The 23,725-nt window shown below is 44.6% G+C and overlaps 1 protein-coding gene and 1 long non-coding RNA gene across 5 annotated transcripts; one reads left to right on the top strand and one right to left on the bottom strand.

Moving 5' to 3' along the window:
* The first annotated feature begins 4,119 nt into the window (after window positions 1–4,119).
* RAB33B (RAB33B, member RAS oncogene family) lies at window positions 4,120–13,244 on the top strand. The gene is made up of 2 exons (XM_087736316.1): window positions 4,120–4,453; window positions 10,302–13,244. The coding sequence occupies exons 1-2, from the start codon at window positions 4,217–4,219 to the stop codon at window positions 10,743–10,745; spliced, it is 681 nt and encodes a 226-aa protein (XP_087592442.1). The 5' UTR covers window positions 4,120–4,216; the 3' UTR covers window positions 10,746–13,244.
* LOC148051549 (uncharacterized) lies at window positions 5,656–23,718 on the bottom strand. Of its 4 annotated transcripts, none has more exons than XR_015699649.1 (3): window positions 23,121–23,718; window positions 20,440–22,998; window positions 5,656–6,888 (listed from the first exon to the last, which is right to left on the bottom strand). It is a non-coding gene; the product is annotated as an uncharacterized LOC148051549 (long non-coding RNA). The 4 variants fall into 4 exon arrangements; XR_015699651.1 differs by having other exon boundaries at window positions 20,440–21,314; XR_015699650.1 differs by having other exon boundaries at window positions 20,440–23,290; window positions 23,380–23,718.
* Window positions 23,719–23,725: the final 7 nt, after the last annotated feature.

Genomic DNA, 23,725 nt, shown 5'->3' with positions numbered 1-23,725 from the left:
TGGGATTTCTGGTCCAGCTGGCAGAGTGCACAGGATAGAGCAGCTCCGTGAGGAGACAGAGGGAGGTCCGCACTAACTGCCAGCCGCCCTGCTTGGGGCATTTACCCGGTATGTGAGACCCTGGGTCAAGTCCTCGTGATGGGACTGAAAACTGAAATTAACTTTTCCGGATCTGATGCATGTCAGCCATCACGTGTTCCAGACATGCCGTTTTGAATCACAGAACACTCTCCTGGGAAAATTTTAGTCACTGAAAATACATTCCCACAAAAATATTCAATTTTGACAAACTGGAATTTTGTCCTGTATGCAATTTAGAGATTTAAGCAATTCCTACATAGCTTAGGAATTCTGGCTGAAACTATGAAGTTTGCACGTGTCTGCCCATGTAAATCAACGGACCTTTCCATCTCCATCTTACCACAGTTCAGAAGGGCAGTGGCATCTCACCACCGAGTGCAGAACAGAGGCAGTGACTGCTGTCCTCTGGATGGGAAGCCACCTTCCCCCAAAACTCCTGCTCTGGAGGGACAGCTTTACTGGAGAAAGGAGGAATGGGTGGGATGGGTGAAGTCGCCTCGTGTCAAATCTCTGATTTTTTTTACTGATTTGTTAAGGCTGATCAGGAAGTCTCATGACTGGAGTAATAGGGAAGTTCAAAAAGGACAGCTAACACCCCCACATGTGCTGTTACTAGCTCGAGCTAAAGCAAGCCGCTGCAAGAAAAGCAGGCAAATACTGACCACCACCAAAAAACCTTAAGCAAATGAGAAGCTTCATTAACTGCACTCAGGATTTTATTTTGACCCCTGGAAGAACTGTGTATTCTTTTAAGTAAAGCATACTTTACTCTGTGAGTAAAGAGTACCTTCTGTACTCAGAAACCCTGAGCAAAATCCTTACATGTTGTCCATATCTGGGACAACATTTAAACTCTGCCCAGCCCATGCCAGTGAAGGGTTTTCAGAAGCTGGATTCCCCTAGGATAGTCACTCTCCAACGGAAAGCGTTGGCAGACGGTGACTCTCCGAAGGTGTTTACTTCAAGTCCATTCTTTCAGGGGCCAGCTGTGTTCCAGAGCATCCCCGTGAAGGTGGTTCTGCCTGTCTTAACGGCTGACAAAACAGAAACTAGGGTGGCTGTTGACAGTATTGAGGGGCAAATTCACGGGCAAGGTGTTGGGGGTGTCAGTGTAAAATTAGCAGAGCACAAAAATTGAATGACTAAGAATGCCTTCTGCCACTAGATGGTGTATCGATTCTGCCATTTAAAGAGTCTTAGTTGTTGAAACAAAAGATGTTCAGAGCTGTTGAAGAGCTCAGATCTAATTATAACTCACTTTGGCCCTCTTGGCATAACCTAGATCAAACTCCGTTAAATAAGCTATTGGCAGACCCTGCCAAACAGCTGTTTAAACTCTCCTTTTAGCGTGCTAGCCAGAGCCCAAACCAGAGCATCCCCCGCCAGAATCAGGATTTCTCTACTTCTTTAACCATCAGGCTACAGAGATATGCTTGCCTGTGCTCCCCTTCCTCAGCCAAACATATTTTGCATTCTGGCTGCAAAAGGGAGCAATTCTGCAGAAGGGACAGTAAGGACTCAAGGGTGGCACAACCTCCTCGCTTTCCTTTAATCTTACTTTCACAGCAGAACAAAATTACTCCTCTTCTTTGGCAGAATAAATTATTTGACAGCATAAATGAAGGCATCTTGTCCCAGAAGAGGACTACAGGGTGGAGGCACTTCTCTGCAGTCTTCCATTTGGTTGGTCCAAGGGAAGGAGAAAGGGGAATAACAAGAACTAAGATCTAAACACTCTCCAGACTGCTGAAATTGACTGTACTAAGCCGCTCCTTTCTCGGTGCACAAGGTTTCCATATGGTCTCTCTTTTTTTTTTTTTTTTTACATTACACTGTGGTGAGCACTGTAACTAAAGTCGCTCTGAACTCAGGGCTTTTTTTTTTTTTTTTTACTCTAGCCTATTGTTTTTGTATATAAGCAATGACAGGCTGCTCAAAGCACTATCCTTCAACCACATGACAGTTGCTCCACAGGGAGCAACGATCCAAGGACCATTTCTTATTTGTGCAGGCAGAAGGCCCGAGGGGTCGGAAGCACGTGTAACAGGATAAAGAGGAGGACTCTCAATGGCTATTATTAGATATCTGATCCAAACCTTAGGAATCCTGGCTCAGCTATCAGCTTGCAGGCCAGAGAGCCACCTAGGGTAACAGTTCTCTCAATTACTGCAATCTACATTTGCGTTTCAGTGTAGGTGTTAAACTCTTTAAAAAAACTTTTGCTGGTGGGCATTGCTCAAACTTGATGTCTACATGCTACCTCTCTCCTAGGTTGATGCCCTTGGTGAGTTTATTAACAGATTCTTAAGGCAATGCCATACTTCCCTTCTTACTGCGAGATACGTCAGTCGCCTTTGGTCCAAGCGTCTCTGTCAGGGATGAACTTGCTGCTGCTTATGTAACATCTGTAAATGTTAGCAGAGCGGTCAGGCTGGAGCACAGCAATGGCGCAGGGGTTGGCCAAGATCCGCTTCCCCCTCTCTGCCCCGCAGCACACACGCAGCCTCAACAAGCGCCCGCCAAGCAGCTCAGGCAGGCTGCCCCGCAGCAACCTCAGGCCTGGGGAACCGTGAGGTCCAGCAGCGCCCGAGCGGCCTGGGCTGCCCGCATCACACCATGTGCCGCGAGCCGACGCACGAAACGATCACACAAAGTTTCCCCCATGGTTAAAACCAAACCCCTCGTGATCTCAGCCTTCCTCTTCTTGGGGTAGGAAGCACAACGCTACAGGCTTGGGGAAGAGCGGCTGGAGAGCTGCCCAACGGAAAAGGACCTGGGGGTGTTGGTTGACAGCCGGCTGAACATGAGCCAGCAGTGTGCCCAGGTGGCCAAGGCGGCCAATGGCATCCTGGCTTGTATCAGGAGTAGTGTGGCCACCAGGACCAGGGAGGTGACAGTGCCCCTGTACTCGGCACTGGTGAGGCCACACCTCAAGTACTGTGTTCAGTTTTGGGCCCCTCACGACAAGAAGGACATGGAGGTGCTGGAGCGTGGCCAGAGGAGGGCAACGAAGCTGGTGAAGGGTCTGGAGCACAAGTCCTATGAGGAGCGGCTGAGGGAGCTGGGGTTGTTTGGTCTGGAGAAGAGGAGGCTGAGGGGAGACCTTATAACTCTCTACAGCTACCCGAAAGGAGGCTGTAGCGAGGTGAGGGTCGGCCTCTTCTCCCAAGTAACAAGCGATAGGAAGAGAGGAAACGCCCTCAAGCTGCGCCAGGGCAGGTTTAGGTTGGATATTAGGAAAAACTTCTTCACTGAAAGGGTACTCAGGCACTGGCACAGGCTGCCCAGGGAAATGGTTGAGTCCCCATCCCTGGAGGTATTTAAAAGCCATGTAGACGTGGTGCTTAGGGACGTGGTTTAGTGGTGGACTTGGCAGCGCTAGGTTAACGGTTGGACTCGATGATCTTACGGGTCTTTTCCAACCTCAACGATTCCATGACTGTTATTTCGGGCACTCCAGTTAGGCCTCTCGTCTGTCTTTATTCGTCATCAACGTGAACACTTCACACGCCCCCCGGCGGAGACGCTCCTCGGGCACCGGAGGGAAGGGCAGGCCGCTCCCGCTTCCCTCACGGGCGGCCGGCCGGGTGTGCGGGGCCGCCCCGCGTCCCACGCCTGGTGGGTGCCCGAGCCACCGCCACAGAACAGCCGCCCCCGCTCGCCCGCCGCCCCGCGCAGCGCGGCCCCGCTTCCCGCCCGCCGCCTCAGGGACCGAGCCCCGGCGCGCGGCTCCCCCCGGCGGCCGCCGCCGCCGCTCGCGCCCGCCGACCCCGCGCGGGCCCGGGGATTGGCGGAGAGGGGCGGGCAGCGCCGCGCTCTCGCGAGATCTCCCCGCGCGGCCGCTCCCAACCGGTGGGCGGGACCAGCCGGGGCGGGCCGTGCCGTGACGTGTCGCGGCGCCGCGCTACCGGCGGCGCGCGCTGTGGGCAGTCGTTTCTCCCCCGGGGCGGCGGTTAACGGACGGCGGGGCGCGTGCCCGTCCGCCGCGCGGGAGGGAGGAGGAGGAGGAGGAGGAGGAGGAGAAGAAGGAGGAGGAGGAGGAGGAGGAGGAGGAGGAGGAGAAGAAGAGCGGGGCGGTCGCGGTCGCGGTCGCGTCCCCGGCCCCGAGGCGGTCCGCCCCGGGCCCCCCGGAGCGATGATGGCCGCGGCGGCCGACCTGGAGTCCTCGCTGGAGCTGAGCCTGACGGGCAGCGGCGGGCTGCCCCCCGCCCGCTCCCGCATCTTCAAGATCATCGTCATCGGGGACTCCAACGTGGGGAAGACGTGCCTCACCTACCGCTTCTGCGCCGGCCGCTTCCCCCAGCGCACCGAGGCCACCATCGGCGTGGACTTCCGCGAGCGCGCCGTCACCATCGACGGCGAGCGCATCAAGGTACCGCCGGCGCCGGGACGGGGGCTCGCCGCCCTCCCCGCCCCGCCGCGCTCGGCCCTGCGAGCCCCCGGGCAAGGCCGCCGGCGCCGGGAGCGCTGCCCGCCGCGGCCTGGTGCGGGCCTCCCTCCGCCCTGAGAGCAGCCGCCGGCGGCCCGGCCGCTCTGGGCCTCGCCCGGCCGGGGGGGGCAGCGGCCGGGCCCCGACCCAGCTGCTGACAGGAGGGAGCAGCCGGGGCCTGGTGCAGGGCTCCGGCATGGCAGGTGTGGTGCTGCACGGTAGGGTTCCTAGGCTCTCCTGTCACCCTTCCGCACCCCAGCAGTTCCACTGTGCCACATTGCCGGTGGCCTCGGCTGTATCTGCTCCGCAACTTTGTTTAAAACTATTTTGCCTTGCTCCTGTCGGAAATTTAATTACTAGGTAGGTTTCTGTGATGATGAAAAGTTTCTGCCCTAGGCCAAACCTTTGCGCAGCTTTTGGCAGGTGTTAATCAATAATTTCTCCTTAAAGTGGACTTCTAGGTAGATCTCTTATGTACCAGTCTTTTAGTGTTGGCTGTGCCTGTTACCAGCAGCTTGTTGCCTCCCAGAAATTCTGCTTCTGTGTTTATCAAAGATCACACTTAATTGGCGTAACCTTCGTGTCCCCAAAGCTATGCAGATGCCACTGTTACGAGCATTTTGCTTTAAAAATGTCCCGTTAAGAAACTGAGCATTGTTCAGGAGTGAACTGCTGCATCAGATAGCAATGTGTTACAACTTTCACTTTTTTTTTTTTTTTTTAGGATTCTGTTAAGATTGCTGCATGTTTAGGCAAATGTGGTACAGAACTGGACAGTGACAGGTTGGATACCTAGCTCACATTTAACTGTTGTTTTCTTACTCTGATGATAGGTTTAGCTAAAGCTTAGTCTTACAGAACTAAATTTGGTAAAAAATTGGATGGGAGGAGAAAAATGCTGTTTTGCCTTCTTTGTACCGTAAAGCAAATTTTATAAGTATATTAAAAATACCTAGTCTGCCCGGTAGATACATAAATGCTAGTGGTGATCCTAACAGTCATTTGCAGATTAGACTACTGGCTGCTTACAAATGCAGTTTGTTTACTAGGAATAACATGGTTTTAAACGGAATCCTCTTCTGCATTAGAGTTTGTTTCTATGAGCGAAGTTTAATAATATGTAGAAAAAGGGAGTAACAGCAGTCTTGGAATTGTACTTTTGCGTTTATTATCACCAGGCTTTGTAATTACAGCTTACAGTCATGTAGCTGAAAGCTATAGTTTTTCCTTGCTTACTGATTAAAGAAATTGCAGAGGGCATTTAAGTCCATTTGCTTTCCTTCTCTTGGGTTTTTTTCACCTCATATCCTTCTTTTTAACTAAAAAAGAAAAAGGAGTAAGAGTCTTTGTTACTCTTTTTCTTTATAAAACCACTGAACAGCACTGCTTTGGCTGATAGCTGAGATTCTGTACTCTCTGGTCTGTTGCTGTCCATGACAGAGGAGAGAACCCCCTGAGGGATATCTTTTTGTCAGCACCATCTTATTGACTGGCATTTTCACCAGTTCTGGATTATGCCCGGCCTTTGTTGGAGAGAAGTGAAGCAGAATATAGCCTAATCCACAGTTCTGAGATGCTTCACATAGGTTATTGTGGCCTTTTTGTTATATATGTTGTGGTAGGTTGTTTTGCTGCGTTCTTGAGAATATTACCTGTTGAATATATCAGTTCTGGTTGAGGGAGGCAGAGAACTGAAGGAGGCTCTTCTGAGACATGTTGTTTTCTGGGAAGTTCTGTTTCAGCTTTAAGAGGAATAAACTTTTATCATTATGGCCAGGACTCTAGCTCTTAGGGGGATGCTGCGTGTCGTCAAGTATGCACTGATTTTTGGGTTTTGCCACCTCCTCTCACTCCTCTTCACCTTTCTTGCTTGTAGCAGTGACCTCCAGCAATGCCTATTGAACCAGGAAAGAGAGAAGCTCAGATGAACCAGGAATCACTTCTGTTCTTGCTGTGCCTTGAAGGGCTTGCTGAGCAGAGGAGTTTTTCCTCTTGCATTGAAGGAGATTATGAAGTAGTGTCTTCTCTTTCTCTCTTCTCCCTTCCCCCAGCCAGCTGGATGGTCATTCTTGTGCTGCTACAGTACTGAGCATTTCCCTCGCAGCTGGAAAAATGCTGTGTCACTGGCAGGAACACAAGCACAGTTCTTCTCGCCGGGGGTCTCCCACACAGGAATTGTGTAGAATTCCAAGAGACAAGTGTATTCCTTTATCGCGTGTACAGTAGGCTAACAGCTTCATATGAAACACTGATGCCTAGATGTGATGAATAAATTAAAATTTTCAACAAAGGAATTTTTTGCATTCTAAATTTTCCTCTTCCTAAATTGATCCAAGCATTGAAAATCGAAGAAAACAATGATGTCACTCCTTACTGACCTACATTAAAAGAGCAAAGGATGCAAATGAAATTCAAAGAAGAAAGTCCAAACATCATGTTCTGTACCTTTGAGCTCTTCAGGTTTTTTTCCCACATCTTGTAAAAGGAGACATAGTTTACCATTTTATCTTTATTAAAGGCCAGTTATGTTTTTACCAGTGTGTTATACACCATGCATGCTAAGGGAGTCCTTGTTTAGAAAACAACCTTTCTGGATCCACAGAAAAGAGTCAGAAAGTGGGAGGTGATAGCTGAGTCAATTTATTTAAGTACCATTTGTCTTTCCTAGGGAGTGTGACAAAGTGATTCTGTCCAGTTTTATTAGCTGAATTATGCTGTTAAACCAAGTTTTCAAATCACACATTTTAAAGGGCTGTTATAAAAAATGTGCTCCCTTGAAGATGGATGGTATTGAACTAATAATGAAACAGTAATCTTAATGTTAATTCATCAATGCACATCTACTAAAGAGAACATTTTCAGTGTTGTTTTTCAGTAGAGCAAATATTGGGGGGGGGGGGGGGGGGGCAGAAATGGGATGGTCTCCTCAAGTTTACCTGGTAAGAGGAAAAAAGAAACTTCTAAAGTGTGAAATTTTCAATCTTGGCAAAGGATTTGCCTCTCAGTGCAAATGATTCCATGCCAAGAATATTAACATTTTAAATTTGAGATAATACCCTTCAAGCTTGAAAGCTGCATGTCAGTATAATTTAGGAGGAACTGTAGTTTAACCTTAACTTGGAAGATATGTAAACCTTTAATTTAATTTTCCCTTCTCTACCCAAGGCTGGCAGTACACTTGCGGATCTGTGCTTGACTGAAGCATGACTGATTTCTGCTCTGTGAATGAGGTGGGGCGAGAAGTATAAGATCACGGCTGCCTGTGAAAATGAGCTCCCTCTTTAAGTTAATTTGATATAGATTCCAAGATTATCTGTAGTGGTTCCTTAACATGTTGTCTGAACATAAGGATTACTTCAGTCTGTGCTTCTCTCTTCTCTCTTTAATTTGTCAAATTCCAAATTAATGAAAATTTCCCATGAGTCTCCTGACTTCATAATGTTTTATAAGTACATAGAACTAGAAGTATCTCTCATCTGGGTAGGTGAATGATTCTTACCCAAACTTCGGTGCCTATATTTAATCTGATTGTCTAGGCTCCCTTAACAGACCACGGAGATGCAGTCAATTGTGTTTAGAGCATAATACCACTGGCAAAAAGTGGGTATTTGCTCTAAACTGAGATGGATTGCAACTGACTACCGTTTTCTGCGATCAGAGGCTAGGGTGACTTGCCTTGCTTTTCTTAATAATCTTAATGACCCTTTTAGAAGCAGCTCATGGATCTTTGTAAGTCTGTGGATCAGAAGCTGCAGATAACTGGACTAGACTACAGAAGCCAAGCTGTTCTGATCTTCTCATGTAAATTCTCGGTTCCCCGATGAAACTGGTAACTGCCATTTCCACCTGCTCCAAACTGAGTTTTTCTCGAGGATGAGTAACCAGGGTTGAACATAATATTGCAGAAAAAGTCACACCATCCTGAAACATCACTAACTCTTTTTCCTTCACACTTATCACACTAGCGATTCATAACATCCTGTGATTGACTTGTGTATCTGGATCGTCATCTGTTTTAATAATTTCCAAACTGATGAATCCTGGGTTTATAGGAAAAGTCTTTATTATTAGTCACTGTTATCACTACTTTGCATTTGCTTCTGTTCAGTTTCACCCTATTTCTACTGTTCCAGCATTCAAAAAAAATGTATGTGATACTGTAATCCTCCTCTGTCAGTGATGCATCTTAGCTTCTTGCTATCAGCAAATTTCCCTGGCACTTGGCTTTCCTTTTTTTAATATCAAAGTCACTGGTAAAAATGGTAAACAAGGCAACTTTCAAGACACTTGCAATTTCTAAATAAGTTTTATGGAAACGTTTGGATCAAAGGAATGCATAACTATGGTAATGGGAGAACAATTTCATCAAGAGAAGATATCAGCTGTACCTTTCATGGGAACAGATTGAATTTTAAATTTGCCTTCCTTGTTTACAGAACATTTAATATTCCTTGAATTCTGACTCTGAAGAAAAACTCCCCTTTCATTTCCAGAGAGGAAACGTTTCTTTCTGACGTTTCCTGCTCAGAAGTTAAAAGCTGAAGTACTAGTCAGACTGCCTCAGCCGTCAGGGATCAGCTGTACAGGACAGACGGGAACCTAGGACTCAGCTTTGACCCAAGAAATCGAATGTTGTCTTTCCATGTTAACACCCTCACGAAGGTGTGTGTGATAGAGGCACACACTGGTTTATTTCTGACAGCGTGCAGTTAACCTAGCATTGTAGGTGAACGGGCTCTGACTGCTATATATCGCAGTCCCACGTCTCCTGGAGAGCAAGTTCGTTAAAAATACCAGTGTGTCTAATAAGCGCACAATTCTGTAGCGTACTCTACGCATCTGAGGGCTCCGAGCTTCCATTATACCAGGATGAGAGATGCATTTAGAATTTTTATTAGTTCTTGCTTAAATCTGCTTGTGCTTCAAGGCTTGTTTTCTCTCATTTTAATCTGGACCTGAGAAGTTTGAAAGTATTTCAGTTCTTCTGAATGTTTTTTTTTATCCATTACACTGACTAGGCTTCAAACAAATATGTTCAGTCTATTTGGGATAGAATGATGCGTACCTGGAAACAATAGTAGTGTGTTAAGCTAACAGGAGGTTTATGCTTGGGTTTTTTTTATTATTATTATTATTTTTTTGTTCCTTTTATGCATGCTTTGATACTACAAACCACAGTGTGGTCCTAGCTTAATCATTAAATAAGCTTAAGTTAGAGGTTTGTCACAGGAGGGTTTGATTCCAATAGATAAACTGCAGGGAAAGATTTCTTTGTCCTGTTTTTGGTGGCGGTGTTATTTGCACATGGTTTGATTTCTTCCTACTTTCATATAGTACCACAATAGGCACTTAACCTCATGCTAAGAACAAAACTTTGGGGAAGATAACGTTATTTTTGGCAATAAAAAACCCATGTCAGCCGAGAGTTGTGCTGTGAAATACATGTTGGTCATTTGAAATAACAGTGCTATTGCCAGGACTTCAGGATTTTTTTTTTTTTTTTGTAAAAATCTTACAGAATGCATCCTCCAATAAACTTTCAGAAATTCATATTTGTGCTCAAGTTGCATCATCGTTTCTTCCTGGCTTCAATTGTGAGCAACTCTGAAAGCAAAAGTTTCTGAAACTGTGTAAAAGCAACAGTTTTCTTCAGCACAAACTTTCCAGTATGATTAATTCAGAAGAGTGGATTTCAGTGATCGTGTGACTTCCTTAGCTACAGGTAATTTGTATTATTTTCCAACATGAGTAATAAAACACTTTTTTTCTCTCATTGTCTTTCCCTTTTCAGATCCAGCTATGGGATACGGCAGGCCAGGAGCGCTTCAGAAAGAGCATGGTGCAGCATTATTACCGGAATGTACATGCTGTTGTGTTTGTATACGACATGACAAACATTGCCAGTTTTCACAGTCTGCCATCATGGATAGAGGAATGCAAACAACACCTTCTTGCCAATGATATACCACGGATTCTTGTTGGAAATAAATGTGACCTGAGGAGTGCTATTCAGGTACCTACGGACTTGGCCCAGAAGTTTGCTGATACTCACAGTATGCCATTATTTGAAACCTCTGCCAAAAACCCCAATGACAATGACCATGTGGAGGCCATATTTATGACACTGGCTCACAAGCTTAAAAGTCACAAGCCACTAATGCTTAGTCAACCCCCAGATCGCAATGAAATACATATAAAGCCTGAACCAAAACCTGCCATGTCCTGCTGGTGTTAAATCTTACTATTATCAGCTGTCACCTTGTCTTGTTTGCAAATGCTTCAAAATTATGATCTTGGCAAAGTTCCAGGTTTTGGTAGCAATTATAGGGCATCTCTTTGGCACTTTAATGTGGGTTGTTTGTTTTTTTTTTTTTTCTGGTGTAGATGTGCCCATCTCATGTTCTTGCACTTTGTAATTGTACTTTCTGAATTACTGAAGTTTCACTATAAATACACGGGAAAGTAAACTTTCAAGTGAAGTTTTGACAAAGCAATTCTACTTGAGCTCTTGCTGCCTGAGGTTGTTTTCATCGCTTGTGGTAAGGTTATACATAGTAAGCCAGTTTACTAACATTTTTGCTAGCTACTTGCATTGGAGTAATATAGGAGAAAAAGCGTTTTGTGACAGCCAGGCAGCTTGATTTTTGGGTCAGTGAGTGGGGAGGTTTTTGGTATATGAAGGAATATTTGGTGATTGCTAGCAAATTGCTAAGCAAGTACCTTTTTATTTTAAAAAGAAAAACCAGGACTGTCAGATAAAGTTTGGGCTGTCATTGTAGGTGCAAACTGCTAGCTTTTGGCCTGTCATTCCACTGTAAACTTCATCTGTTTCTTCATGGCAATGCTAAGAGAATTGACAAACTTGTCCCTACCGCTAGACAATTATTTGCTACTTAAAACTTCATTGATTTTTCATAATTAGCATGTAAAACTAAACTATGCATTCCTTCTTAGGGCAAGTACTGTAGCACAGGATTTGGGGTAAATTTGGGACTATAACTGGTCATAACTTCTCTGACTTCACTGAAACTTCAGTGAGGACTTATTTCTAAAGATGCTGTATTTGAGTTCAGTGTCCCAGGGTAAGTAAAAACACTTTAAGTACATAAAAGATTGAGTGAAGTTGGCAAAAGCGTAGTGGTTTTCTGAGATGGGGTGTCGGAGGTTTAGTGATGATGAATGCTTTTTGAAAAAGCTTTTTACAACCAACTTGATATTTTACGGATGGAAATGCTTAGGACACAATGTTAGGAATATGGGACTTCCTTAAAATATTTCTGAATACAAAATAAATTAGATCTTGAAATATGGAGAAAATCTGCCAAATACATCATCATCTCTTACAGATTTTTGAGCTAAAATCTGCTTGTGTAACGTCATGGCTGTATGCGGGGCATCTTTGGCATTGCTAATGTGAGTTAGTGGTGGGGTCAGATGAGGGAAATTACTCCTCTAGAACCATCTTCTTTTGTGTTCTCATAACGGCAACCATGTTATTTCAGTTCTGTCTGAAGGTCAAGTTTCATAATAAAAATGGTGCTAGGTTGCACGTAATTACATAAAGTGAAATGTAAGCCATAGAATGCAATCTATGACTTCATTCATATGCCATGTCAAACAATGTTTTGTGACTTAGTTTTTAAAGGAATTGAAGTAAAAATGAAGGGTTTTTTTGATTTGCAATGTGTAATGTGTTATGCTGACTGGAAACTAAACGGAAGGGCCAGTTCAGAAGCTGCCACCCTAGTGTTCACATTAGAAACAAATTATTGAAACAAGATAACTAATGTTATTTAAACTATTACAATTAATAAGATGTAATTCTGTTGCAAGTTATACTGACGAAAGAAAAATGCATTGACTTTTTTCTGGATTTAGAAAGAGCATTCCATTTGGTCTAATATGATTAAGATGATGTTTAAAAAGAATCTAAACAAAAGGTAAGACTTTTCCTGTATAAAGCTGCTACAACTGTGACAGTAATTTTGTTTAGGAAACATTTGTAGAAGGGAACTTTTGTATTCACTCTGAACCTTACATGACTAGAATTTGGTTTACAGTCCTTTCAGAAACAATCAGCTTTTTAACACTAGTGTCCTTAATTATTTTTTAAGAAAAGGATTGATCTTAAATTTATGTGTATACTATTGTAAATAAATATGGTTTACAGTCCTCTTGAACGATTTGTTTTTCACTCATGTCCTTAATCCTTTTTCTCAAAAGGATCCATCTTAACTATTCGTATAATAAGTATGATGTCAGCAAACATTCTTTTTTTTTTTTTTAATAAAAAAGACAGAATGAAGAGTTCGAAAGTCAGTCAGGTTGGGGGTTGAGGTAAGGAAATTATGTAGCTACAATGTTACTGTTAAATTTGATATCAGACGTCTGCCAATCTGTTTAGCTTTATTTGAGTTATTCATAACCTGTAAATAAGGGCCCTCATGTCATTAAAATTGTGTGGAAACAGTGTCTTAAGTATGTAATTTCATCTTCAGCACAAAGCATGCTTTAATGGTTCTGCCATAGAGGTAACGTGGTCATTAATGCAGGATTTAGCGTGCTTCCTGGCTTTCGGTGGTAATGTTCTGCCCACAAAATTGATGTCAAAAGTACTGAACACTTTGTATATGTATTTTCACTTTACCAAATTGTGAAGTTGGGTTATTTTGTATGTGTTGGGGGGAGGGCAAGACACAATCCCAGAAACCTAATAAACTGGCTTTGCCACAAACTGTTATCACTTGGTCTCAATAATTATGCTAGGCATGATGATATAATTTCTTATGGTAAAATCCATAAAAAAAAATTGTAAGGGAGAAAAAGAGTTTCTAGTTTCTCTCTGTGTGGGTGACAATTTTGTAAAAGACTGTCACAATACTTGGACTACTGTCAGTGCTTTCTTGTGATGGCTCTGAGTTGTTTTGGAGCATCTGAAGCACCCACCTGATGATTCAGAGGCATGTTCAGGATTTATTTCAGATTCCAGAAGAATGGGAAGTGATGCAACAGTTATAAAATGAGGAATTACTGACCCTTGAATACATGTCAAGAAAGAGTCTTCTCCATTACTCTTCTCTTAGTCTCACCTCATTCAGAAATAAAAGCTCTTAACCTCACATCCAGGTGGGACTTCTTTGTTATCTCAAAAGGCAGTCTTGCACATTTCCATACGTGTACACATGCAGATGGGTGCGCTCACACGCACACAGAGCAAGGCTTCAATTCCAATTAAGTTGGCTTTTTGGTAAATATCATAGCCCTTTCCCCACAAAGGAACTCTCAAATCATTTGTGTTATAGACGGTTTCACTACTGTCCTACTTATGCTCCTCTTCTAGTTCCATACTTACTAGCGTATTAAAAACAAAAAGGTAAAACACCTTCTAGAGATGATTAGCATCTTTAAGTATGATTGCAGTCATCAGTACTCACACAGGCGGTTAATGCTACTGAACGATGAGAAGAACGCGTCTATTGACTGTGTATACCTTCTGCTCTTGGACCCTGGGAAGGACCAGAAGGGACCTTGGGAGGCCACCAACAGTGTGATGCAGCTGTGAGCCCTTGTCCTAGATTGACACCAGCTGTTTCATCAAACTGCTTAGGAACAAAGCAACTTTCGACTCGGGAAGGCAAGAGGCTGACAAACTCTAGATGTGTCCTGGTATTCACGCATATACTTGTTGCGCATGAGGGTTTTCTTGTTGGGTGGGGGTTTTTTTATGGCCCATCTCGTGCCTTCATCATGACACTATAGCTAAGAAGCATCAAAATACATGGGGGTTTCTATGTGTATCTCCCCAAAGCAAAAAACTGCGATCCCATAAGGGGTCTAAAGTACATAGTCATTAAAGAATTTGAAAGCCGGAATAGCTCCAACCATTTCTTCCAGCTTTATAAACCAATAATTTTAAAAGACAGCTTTCCAGATGTAGTGAGAATAGATGAGGACCCCTAATGAAAGTAATATCTGTCACTTTAATCTTATTTCATCTCTAAAACATGGCTTAATGGTCTAAAAAATCAGTTAAGCTCCGACTGCGATGAGAAGGAGCCATGTGGGAGTCCATACACGAGCGGAAGGGGAGGCAGCCCTGCCTCCTGCTCCCTCGCTGACCTTTACCGCCTTCACCTCTGACTCACGGAGGGCTTCCCCACCTGGAACCGGCAAAACGGGACAGCAGAAAAAACATCAGTAACTGTGTTCCCTCAAACACCGCCGCACTGCATAAAGACAAAACTGATCAGTGTAACGCTTGCCTGTGGCTTTGATCACTCGCGGGCCAAAAATTGCTGGTTTTGTCTTTGTCGCCCGTAACATTCGATCATGCGCTCAGAGGGCAGCTCCTCCATTTTGCAGCTGGTCATAGACCCTTGTTACCTGATTCATCCTGTCTGACGCAGCATAATTGTCATTTAAATTGAATCCTGCACTAACATTTTCCCTGACTGATCATCTACTAACTTGCTGCTTTTATAAAATTCCTTGGAAATCATATTCCCGGTTCCCTCTTGGTGAACATTTTCGCTTCCACCAGAATATATACTTCTAATGGTCTTTTGTCAGAGTCCTGCTTTCAAGGCCATTGACCGATGTTTCGTAACGTCTCGATTCCCAGATTAAAAAGTAGATCCACGCATCTTTTTAAAGCAATAGTAATGTTACTTTTAAAATGGCAGTCTGGTTTTACATGCAAATCAACACAAAACCTACACGTAATCTTAAATCTAAAGTTGCAGCTAACATTAGAAATGGGCGTTATTGTAGGACTCACAAAAACACGCTGTTTGGAGTCTGAGGAGGGGTTTTTCCCCCCCCCATCTGTTGACGCAGGAGGCCTCTCACTCATCCGGCTGAACGGCGGCGTCAGCCGGGGCTGCGAGGCGACATTGAGAGGGAAAGAATGGCTGCTGCTTTCCAGCGGCGGCCTGGGCCTGGCTGGGCTCTGTACGGCCTCCCAGCTGCAAAACCCGCCTCGCGGAGGCTGACACCTATTGAAGCACTCGCTGAAGGCAGCTCCTTGTAGTTCGGGACGGTATTTCCAGAGCCCAAAGGAAGGCACGTAAAAGCTGCTAGCCAGCCAGGGACGCTGACTGAGGTGCGTGATCCTGCGCCATGTTACCTACATGTACGAAAACAGTACATGCCTTTGCTGAATTACCTCTGGTTAATGAGAACCCTGAATGACAGAATACTTAGCTAATCATTTAAAATGAATGAAAAGCAAATTTCCCAGCAATACCAATGATCATTTCGAGAAACTCATACTCCTCTCCCCATCCCGCCCTTCTCGCCCCTGAAAAACAACCTGGAATTGATGCAATGTGAGCGAGGCCTGGGGACTGATGCATAGTGGTGACCACTGACCACAGACGTGGCTTGTAGTTGCAACTAAGAGCGAGAACGTCAGCTAGAGCCTCAGGGTAAGCAGGCTGCGTAGCGTAAACGCTGTTTGAGTCTACCTTAGTACCAGCTGAAGCCGTGCAGGCTTGGGCTGCGCTCACCGCAGTGGAAAAGGCTGTTCAGTGCCTCCAGCTACGGCAGCTATAGCAGCTCGGCCTGCCCTCAGCTCGGAAAGCCACCCAGCAGACAGGCACCCGGCATTTAACAACTGGCATGCTGCACTCCCCCTCTCCCCACCCCCTTTTTTTGTTGGGTTTTTTAGGTAGCAGAACTTGCAACTCACTTTACTATCAGGTGTATGAGAGCCGGTATTGCCAGCATCAAACACTCAAAAAGAAGTAAGTCGCCTGTTCTCTCTTCCCCAAAATTATTTATAATAAGATAGGCTTTGAAATAAATGGGCCATCTTGGGGGGAAAAAAAAAAAAAAGGTGAGGGGGTGCCTGTTTTGGATTCCTGTCTGCTTGTGTCTTATTTTGAAAGCTGTAGGGTGCACTTGGGTCTCGTGGTCTGTGTTGCCATCAAAAGATGGAGTTCAAAACAGACTTTGCTTACACGGTTAAAAGCAACAACAACCACCCCACCAGAATCTTCAGGCAGTTACTTGCTCCCAGTGAATCAAGGCAAAGCAACTATCTTTGACAACACTGAAGAGCTCAAGGGGCTTCTCTCTTCTTTTATCTGCCCATCATAATCCAGCTTTCTGTACAGTCAATTCACGTCAGGGCCTGGTTTAAAACAACTAACGCTCTTTCTTCAGAGCGCTGCAAAGAGCTTGCAGTGTGAGCTGAAAGCAGCAGCCCTGTCTCTGTGTTTGAGAGTAAAAGCAGTACATTAGATAGATAGTCAGATCTTCATTTTGGAAGATAATGGTGGGTTTTTTTTCTTTCTACTAATACTAATATTTTTCAGTAGGAGGTATACAGAGTGTCAAATTGAAAAAAAAGGGTAAGTATTGTCGTTGTAACAGCTTATAAGCTCCTTTTTAAACAGGCTTTGTGTTTCAGATGCTGTCAAACCCCTGAAAAAAACGGAGAAGTGTTGCATAGATATATGCCCATAAGCACACAAAATCACAATGATAAAATCACAACAACGTGGAGCCTACCGAGCCTGTGTGTTTACAGCTTGTATTTTTTCATACACACGTGCACGCACACACACACAGAGGTATTAAATAAAAGGGAAGAGGCAACTAGCGTGAATGTGAGCATATGAAAAGTAAGAGTCATAAGACCATGATCTTAGCTCAGTACTTCCTTTTTTTTGATTATTTTTTACTGTTTGCATTGCCTCTTTGAGAAGGTCACAGGCAGAAAAAAGGCTCTGTTATGAGGCAATGTGATAAACTCCCTCTTAATGACTATTTTTAGTTATTTATTTTTAAAAACATCATACTGTGCATCTAAATCACGCATCATAAAGCAGAGGCTGTGTTTGAAGACCATTTTTCCTCTCCCGTGGCCAGGCGGCCTGTCTGAGTCTCGGCCGTCACCTTGAATGCAGACCCCTGGAGCTGGAGAGGCTTTCCTTCAGCTCCCTTGTGTTCCCCCCTCCCTGTGCGGCAGCAGGCTAATGTCGGGACATCGGTAATGTGCAGGCTGCTCAATGCGCTTTAAACCCCATCTTCAGCCTTCATTGATGGGGGAGAAAAAAAAAATCAACCAAAGCTTAGTCCTGCCAAGTGAAGCTGGCAGAAGACCTTGCCCTTATGCTTATTCCTACGCATTTGTTTGGGTGGGGTTTTTTTTCTTTTGGCCAGTAAAGCGTGGCCGGCCATGCTCTCCAGCCCCTACCCACCCGGGGGACACCCCTAAGCTGATGCCCTCCCCGAGGCTGGGGCAGGCCGGCTCGGCTCTGGGGCCATTGTAGAAAGGTGGAGGTGCAGGTTGACATTCTTGGCTGCTCGTAAGTAAAAGCCTGATCACCCTCACGCTCCTCACACCCACCCCTGTGCAGGAAAACAAACGGCTCAGGGGTGCTGCTGTTCTTGTCCTTTGCAGTCCTCCGTCCCCCGGTGCCTTGCTTAGTCCAGGAAGGGCACACAATGAGAAAAAGATTAAACTGACCCTAAAATACATGCAACAGCTTTCCCATTTACTTCAAGATATTTTTAACCCACTCATAAATCAGAGGCAATGAAGGGCTCCTGGCTTCAGCAACTAAAGATTCAGCTGCAGATAAAAAAACATTTGCTAATCAGAGGGGGTTTTCAAGTTCCTGTATGTGATTATTCATCCTCATTACTACCATGAAGTACTAACTTCAATACCGAGCTAATATCTGAGTCACTGTGCTGCTGCTGTTAAAAAGCACAACGTTGGCAGCCCTTGTGATGGGCTTCTAAGGCTTGCAGTAGTTGTGCTTTTCTCAAATTGCATCTGAAGTGAAAGAACTCATTTCAAAAGTTTCAGCTTTCATTAAATAGGTATATTTCATTTTATGCATGGTGATAGATGATGATATATAAATATATATATATAAGATATACATTCTATAGATATAAAATGATGACCTAAAAATATATATAGTCACTTTTTTTTTTTTTTGGCATCATAAGCATGCATACTCTGGCAACGTAATGCAACACTTTGTGGGGGCCGCATTGTACACAAGTACAAATTTTTGTTACGGCAGCGAGGTGACTGTGTGGTACACGACACTCGTGGGAGTCCAGCGCTAGCAGCTGCTTTAAAGCTCCAGCTCTCGGGCTTTATGGGTGAAGGGCTGTTTGACCACCATCCCTGGAGGTATTTAAAAGATATGTAGATGTGGTGCTTAGGGACACGGTTTAGTGGTGGACTTGGCAGTGCTAGGTTAACAGCTGGACTTGGTGATCTTAAAGGTCTTTTCCAACCTAGACCATTCTATGATTCCATGTAGCACAGACTTTGGTCAATTAGAGCTGCTAGGCTGCCTGCCCAAGGCAAAATGAGAGACACAGAAGAGACTCCTATGAGGCACGGTTAGGACAAAGAACTTGGCAAATGAGAACGCCAGCCATAATCCTAAATCAGGCTCATGGTTAGTGGGTGGGGGGGAAAGGGCTTAACAATATTTGCATGTCCTGTTTCAGTATAAACACTATATATACAGCAACTAATAATGATTTAAAAAAATGTGATGAATGTATTTAAAAACATGCAGTGGACGGAAGTCAGAAGATGAAAAGTGAAATATAAACCAAAGTTGTTTTTTTTTTTTAATTAAGACGACATATAAATGTCATGGCAATTAAAGAGAACGCACACGTTTCTGGTAGTACTGAAGCTACAACTACAGTTACAGCTTTAACTACCAAAAAAAAAGGCATTACTGCAACAGCTCCAAAGGTGCAAGCGAAGCTATGTAGTTTTACAGTGTGTTTCAGTTAGATTGACCTGAAGAGGTGCAGGACACAGCAGTTGCTATCTTTACAGAAAAGCTGCTAGGGAAGGCTGGGAAATGCTGTTTGCTTTGCCGGGCTTTCCCTCCTCAAGTTAGAGTTAAGTCCAAGGACTTTCCCCCATACTTACAAGCTGGAGAATCACAGAATCATAGAAAAATCTCAAGTAGGAAGGGACCCATAAGGATCAAGAAATCATGTAGACTGACTCCAAAAAGCATATGCCATGCTCCAGTTATATTAGGTGCGTTTTCTGTGACTATAAAAAAAAAAAAAGAAAAGAAAACCTTTCTCCTTTCAGCTGCAGGCCAATACCCCTTTCTGTTTTCAGAATGTATCTGTATTTTGCTCAATTACAACTCCTCCTGTCCTTTCCCAGCTCTTTTAAGGCTCTTCGTTAGCCTGCTTTTACCTAGCGGCTGGCAGTACGCTTGCGTGGACCGCAGGTTGCTGGATGAAAAGGAAGCAGCCAGGGAGCCTGATGCAAGAAACTGCTGCACCAGAGCCACGGAGACTGAGCAAAGGCTTTGGGGAGAAACTCTTGATTTATCAAGCCAGGTAATTTTTCTGCTGTAACCAGTACCCTTGTGGAGTAAATGGCTATATATTTTCTTTAATGAGCAGGAACTATGTATTCTTGGAGTTACTCCCCACACAAAATATTTTAGGCCAGTTCATCTACGTATAGTTAAGTTTGACTTAAATTTTTAAGTAAGTACTTCATGCTAGAACAGGCAGGGCTACAGAGCACACAGAGCTATGATTTTTATCCCCGGGCTTCTCACTGCCTTTTGCTAGCAAAGGGGAAACAGATTTGTGCCCAGCAAAGACGACTGCTTGCTGCTGCCCTGGCCCCGAGCAGCCCAGCAGCACAGGGGAGGAACCGCACCAACCGTATCTACCTGGAGCTTGCAAACTGCCTTAGAGATAGGCAGCAGTGGGGCTAAACCCGCGTGTTGGTAGCAAACAGCGTCCAGCGCACACCACATCGTTCTGAAACCATTAATATTACTCAACGAGGCTGAGAAAAAAGCAAAATGGTCCTGTCAGAGAATGCCATATAAGTGTTGGATTACAAGACTGGAAGCGAAGTTAGAAAAAAAATAATATCCCAAGCAAGCTAGTTGTCAAAAACATACCTGAAATGGTTCTCTGATCCTCACCATGATGAAGACCCCTCCTCTTCCCCTCCTCCCTAGAACCTTCTAGCCCTTTCTGTGGCAGAAACAGCTTCAGCAAATACTTTGCCCTTAGTTAAACATTAACTCACAGAACCTGCTTCCCTGATTAACCTGATTATGCCCTGTGATTAACTCTGGCCACTGCTAATGGAGGGGCTGGCAGCCTTCGCTTTTATAGCCCCGGGATTTTGTGCACCTTGTTCTGTGTGTTGGGGAATAGGGTACCATTTGGCTAAGCTTACCCAAGATAGAAAAATGTTTTTGGACATAAATGCCTCATCTTTGACTTAATACAAACAATGCTAACACAAGGTGAGCACGAAGTGCTTGGTGTCTGTGTAATTTTGTTGTGCGGGACCACAGAACCGGGGTTCGTAACCCATATCAAAAGCAAGGTGCTGGTGTCCTGCCTGCTGGCTGCTCAGGTTAGATCGACAATTTCTAACACACCCAAGAAAAGAGCTGGATGTTTGGCCTCAAGGAGATCTGAGGCATGTTTGCATCTATCATTCCTCTTCAAAATGACAAGATATTTCCATTTCTTAGCGGTGAAGCATAAGAGGTGTGTGTGAGTAAGGTGCAGCACCCGTGTGCAGGGTGTTTTGGTGCAGAACAAGCTCTGGGCTCAGGTGGAACCTGGAATGTCTGTTTTTTCCCTTGGGCTTCGCTTGCTTTATTCTGCCGGCACAGTGCTGAGGTGTACCCGCTGCTACAACCACCCCTCGACACAGACTGCCACGGGCCTTCGCCCACCCCGAAGGGGAAATCTTGCAGTGCTGGGAAGGAAAAGGGAAGTCGGCTCGGTTCCTGGGATCTTGCCAAGGAGGAAAAGTCTGTGGGGAACAAATGATGAGGCCGTTTCTATTGGAGGTGCTATGGATGTGTGTTTGCATAAAAAATAAAAATCCGTCTGACTTCCATCAGCGAAAGCTGGGGGGTGACGCAAACCATGAAATGTCCCTGGAGATAAGGGCAGGCTCTGGGAAGGCACGGTAACTAGCACGTGGAACGGGCTACTAAATATAGCACTGGAAGCTGCAATCAGGAATATATCTTCTGCAATGCTAACCAATTAGAGGGAGTGACATTAAACTGGTATACAGTTTCCACCAATTTCCATATTGGAGATGTTTCTTTTCCAGAAACTCTCCTTTTGTAGAAAGAACTGTTGAAATTGTGTGTCTATATGTGATCTTAGGTGCAGGTACTGCGATAGCGGTGCTGCGATTGCACCACTGGAATGACTGCAAAAAGAAACATGGCCATCAAGGGCTTTATAGCTGCTGCTGAATCAATTACATACATTTTTATTTAGAAATAGCATAGACCATACTCCTCTTTTACACACTCATTCACAGCCAAAGGAGTACCTGCCACACCAGCAGAGGTCTGCCTGTCACTAAATGCCGCTGATCAACCGCTTTCAAAGCTGGCCGGGAGGAATGACTGGGCCCTCGGAAACAGTGCCGCATTCGAACAAGGAGTAGTGACGTGTATTCTCCGCGTGCTCGCAATAAAATCAAATTGCGCTGTTTGACCAGCAGTCAAATGCTGTTGAATTATACTCAGTATGTACCATCTCATACTGTAACGACTAGTTACAGAAGAGTATTTCTGGATGGGACCGTAGCTCCCACCCAGAAAGGATGCAGTGGCTGAGCAGTGTATTTTAGCAACAAACTACTTCTCGCAAGTTTCTCCTTTCAAAGGCACAATCTGGTTTAGACTGAAGGAGAATGAAAGCCACACCGCTTTTAGCTATTAGCAATCACAATAACCTCTCAGGGAGTCTTACTTTCTTTTAATGTATGAGAACCGCAGTTTATCAAGGAGAAAAACCCCAACATTTCATTGCAGACTGTTTGGAGTTATGCCAGAAGCACCTGAGGATGGGGAAAGCAGTCACGCTCGGTGCTTTGATGCTTGCTGACAGGTACTATATCAGAGAAAAAGGCACAGCATCACTTTTTGAATTACAATGTTTGAGTTAGTTACTTTAATATAGTAATTCAAACATTAATACCTTCAAATGGACATCTGCAATGACACCAGCTGTGTTTTGGTTGGCATAGGCAAACACATGAAGGTACTTAGAGGCAAAGCCAGAAAGAATTTGGCTACTGTGGCATGTAGTCAAACCTGCAGTTGCCAGAACAGGACCTGCAGCCCTGAGTTAAGCCGCTGGCCTGAGCACCGAGGGATGGGGGCAGCTCCCCCGGCCGACGCCGGGCAGCAGAGAGAGCGATGTGTGACCAGAGGAGGGCTGCGGAGGGAGGCCGGTGGTTAGGGCTGCTCTCTTGGTCTGAGTACCTTTCTTTATAAGCCCAGCCATCAGTAATCTTAATGGTTAAAGTCAGTAACGGAGACATTTGGTAAGCACCTTACGTACAAAGGGGTGCCAGAGTCCCCTAGGACTTCCTCAATATGCAGCTTAGGGTATTTTTCTGTCCGAGATTACAGCAAAAGGTGAAAAACATCTTCATATATGAACTCTTCAAAATTTGAAGATGCTTAGTCCTAGGAAATTTACAAATAATTCAATAAAAACTAGCTGTCCATCTCTGCACCTCACCAACCCCAAGAGACTATGAAGTTGCACAGGATTTGCTAACTTGCATATGCCAGGATTAATTGCATACCGTAATGCTAATTTTTGATGATGTAGCTGTGGCAAGCTGTTCTGGAACCAAGGGCATTTTATGTGCATGTGTGATAAGCACAGACTCAGAGGACTGCTTGGCATTTTGTCTGTACAGTTCATTTAGGTGTCGGAGTCCCTTTACTAGTGTTATGAAAAAGACTTCAGTTTCTAGAAAAAAAAAATCAAGAACAATTTAATTCCCTCTTCTCCTGGGAAGAGGAAAGGCACGTTATATGCTGCAATAAGAAAAATCTTACCTGAGATCATTCCCGGAGTTACATGCCTGATGGTGGGCATGACTTATCCTACTACTCACACCACTTCCTCGAGATGGGAACTTACTTTCCAAGCCCTGTTCAAATGATCGTGCTGTGTTGATTGACACAGTGGGATAAGTAATCTACCACTTCATGCTCAAGGCCTGCAGGCAGGACATTCACTTGACAGGCACCTCAAACCCTACCTGCAAGTGAATCGTAAAGTAGATATGGGAATTTTATGCAGCTCAGGAGACGATGGAAGCTGACTAGAAGCTGTAGTTCCTTGGTCTAGAGGACCAAGAGGTCCTCTAGAGAATCTCCAACAGAGGACCTCAGTCTAATT

Source organism: Nipponia nippon, unplaced genomic scaffold, assembly GCF_047370975.1.
Source record: "Nipponia nippon isolate SJK-2023a ecotype South Korea unplaced genomic scaffold, ASM4737097v1 scaffold_6, whole genome shotgun sequence".
Classification (NCBI taxonomy): Eukaryota; Metazoa; Chordata; class Aves; order Pelecaniformes; family Threskiornithidae; genus Nipponia; species Nipponia nippon.
The sequence above is the reverse complement of the archived record's forward strand: the minus strand, read 5'-3'. Positions and strand labels throughout refer to the sequence as shown.

Coding starts and splice junctions, on each gene's coding strand:
- RAB33B (XM_087736316.1), top strand. CDS start 4,217: ATGATGGCCGCGGCGGCCGACCTGGAGTCCTCGCTGGAGCTGAGCCTG. Junction 4,454..10,301: donor TCGACGGCGAGCGCATCAAG/GTACCGCCGGCG, acceptor TTCCCTTTTCAG/ATCCAGCTATGGGATACGGC.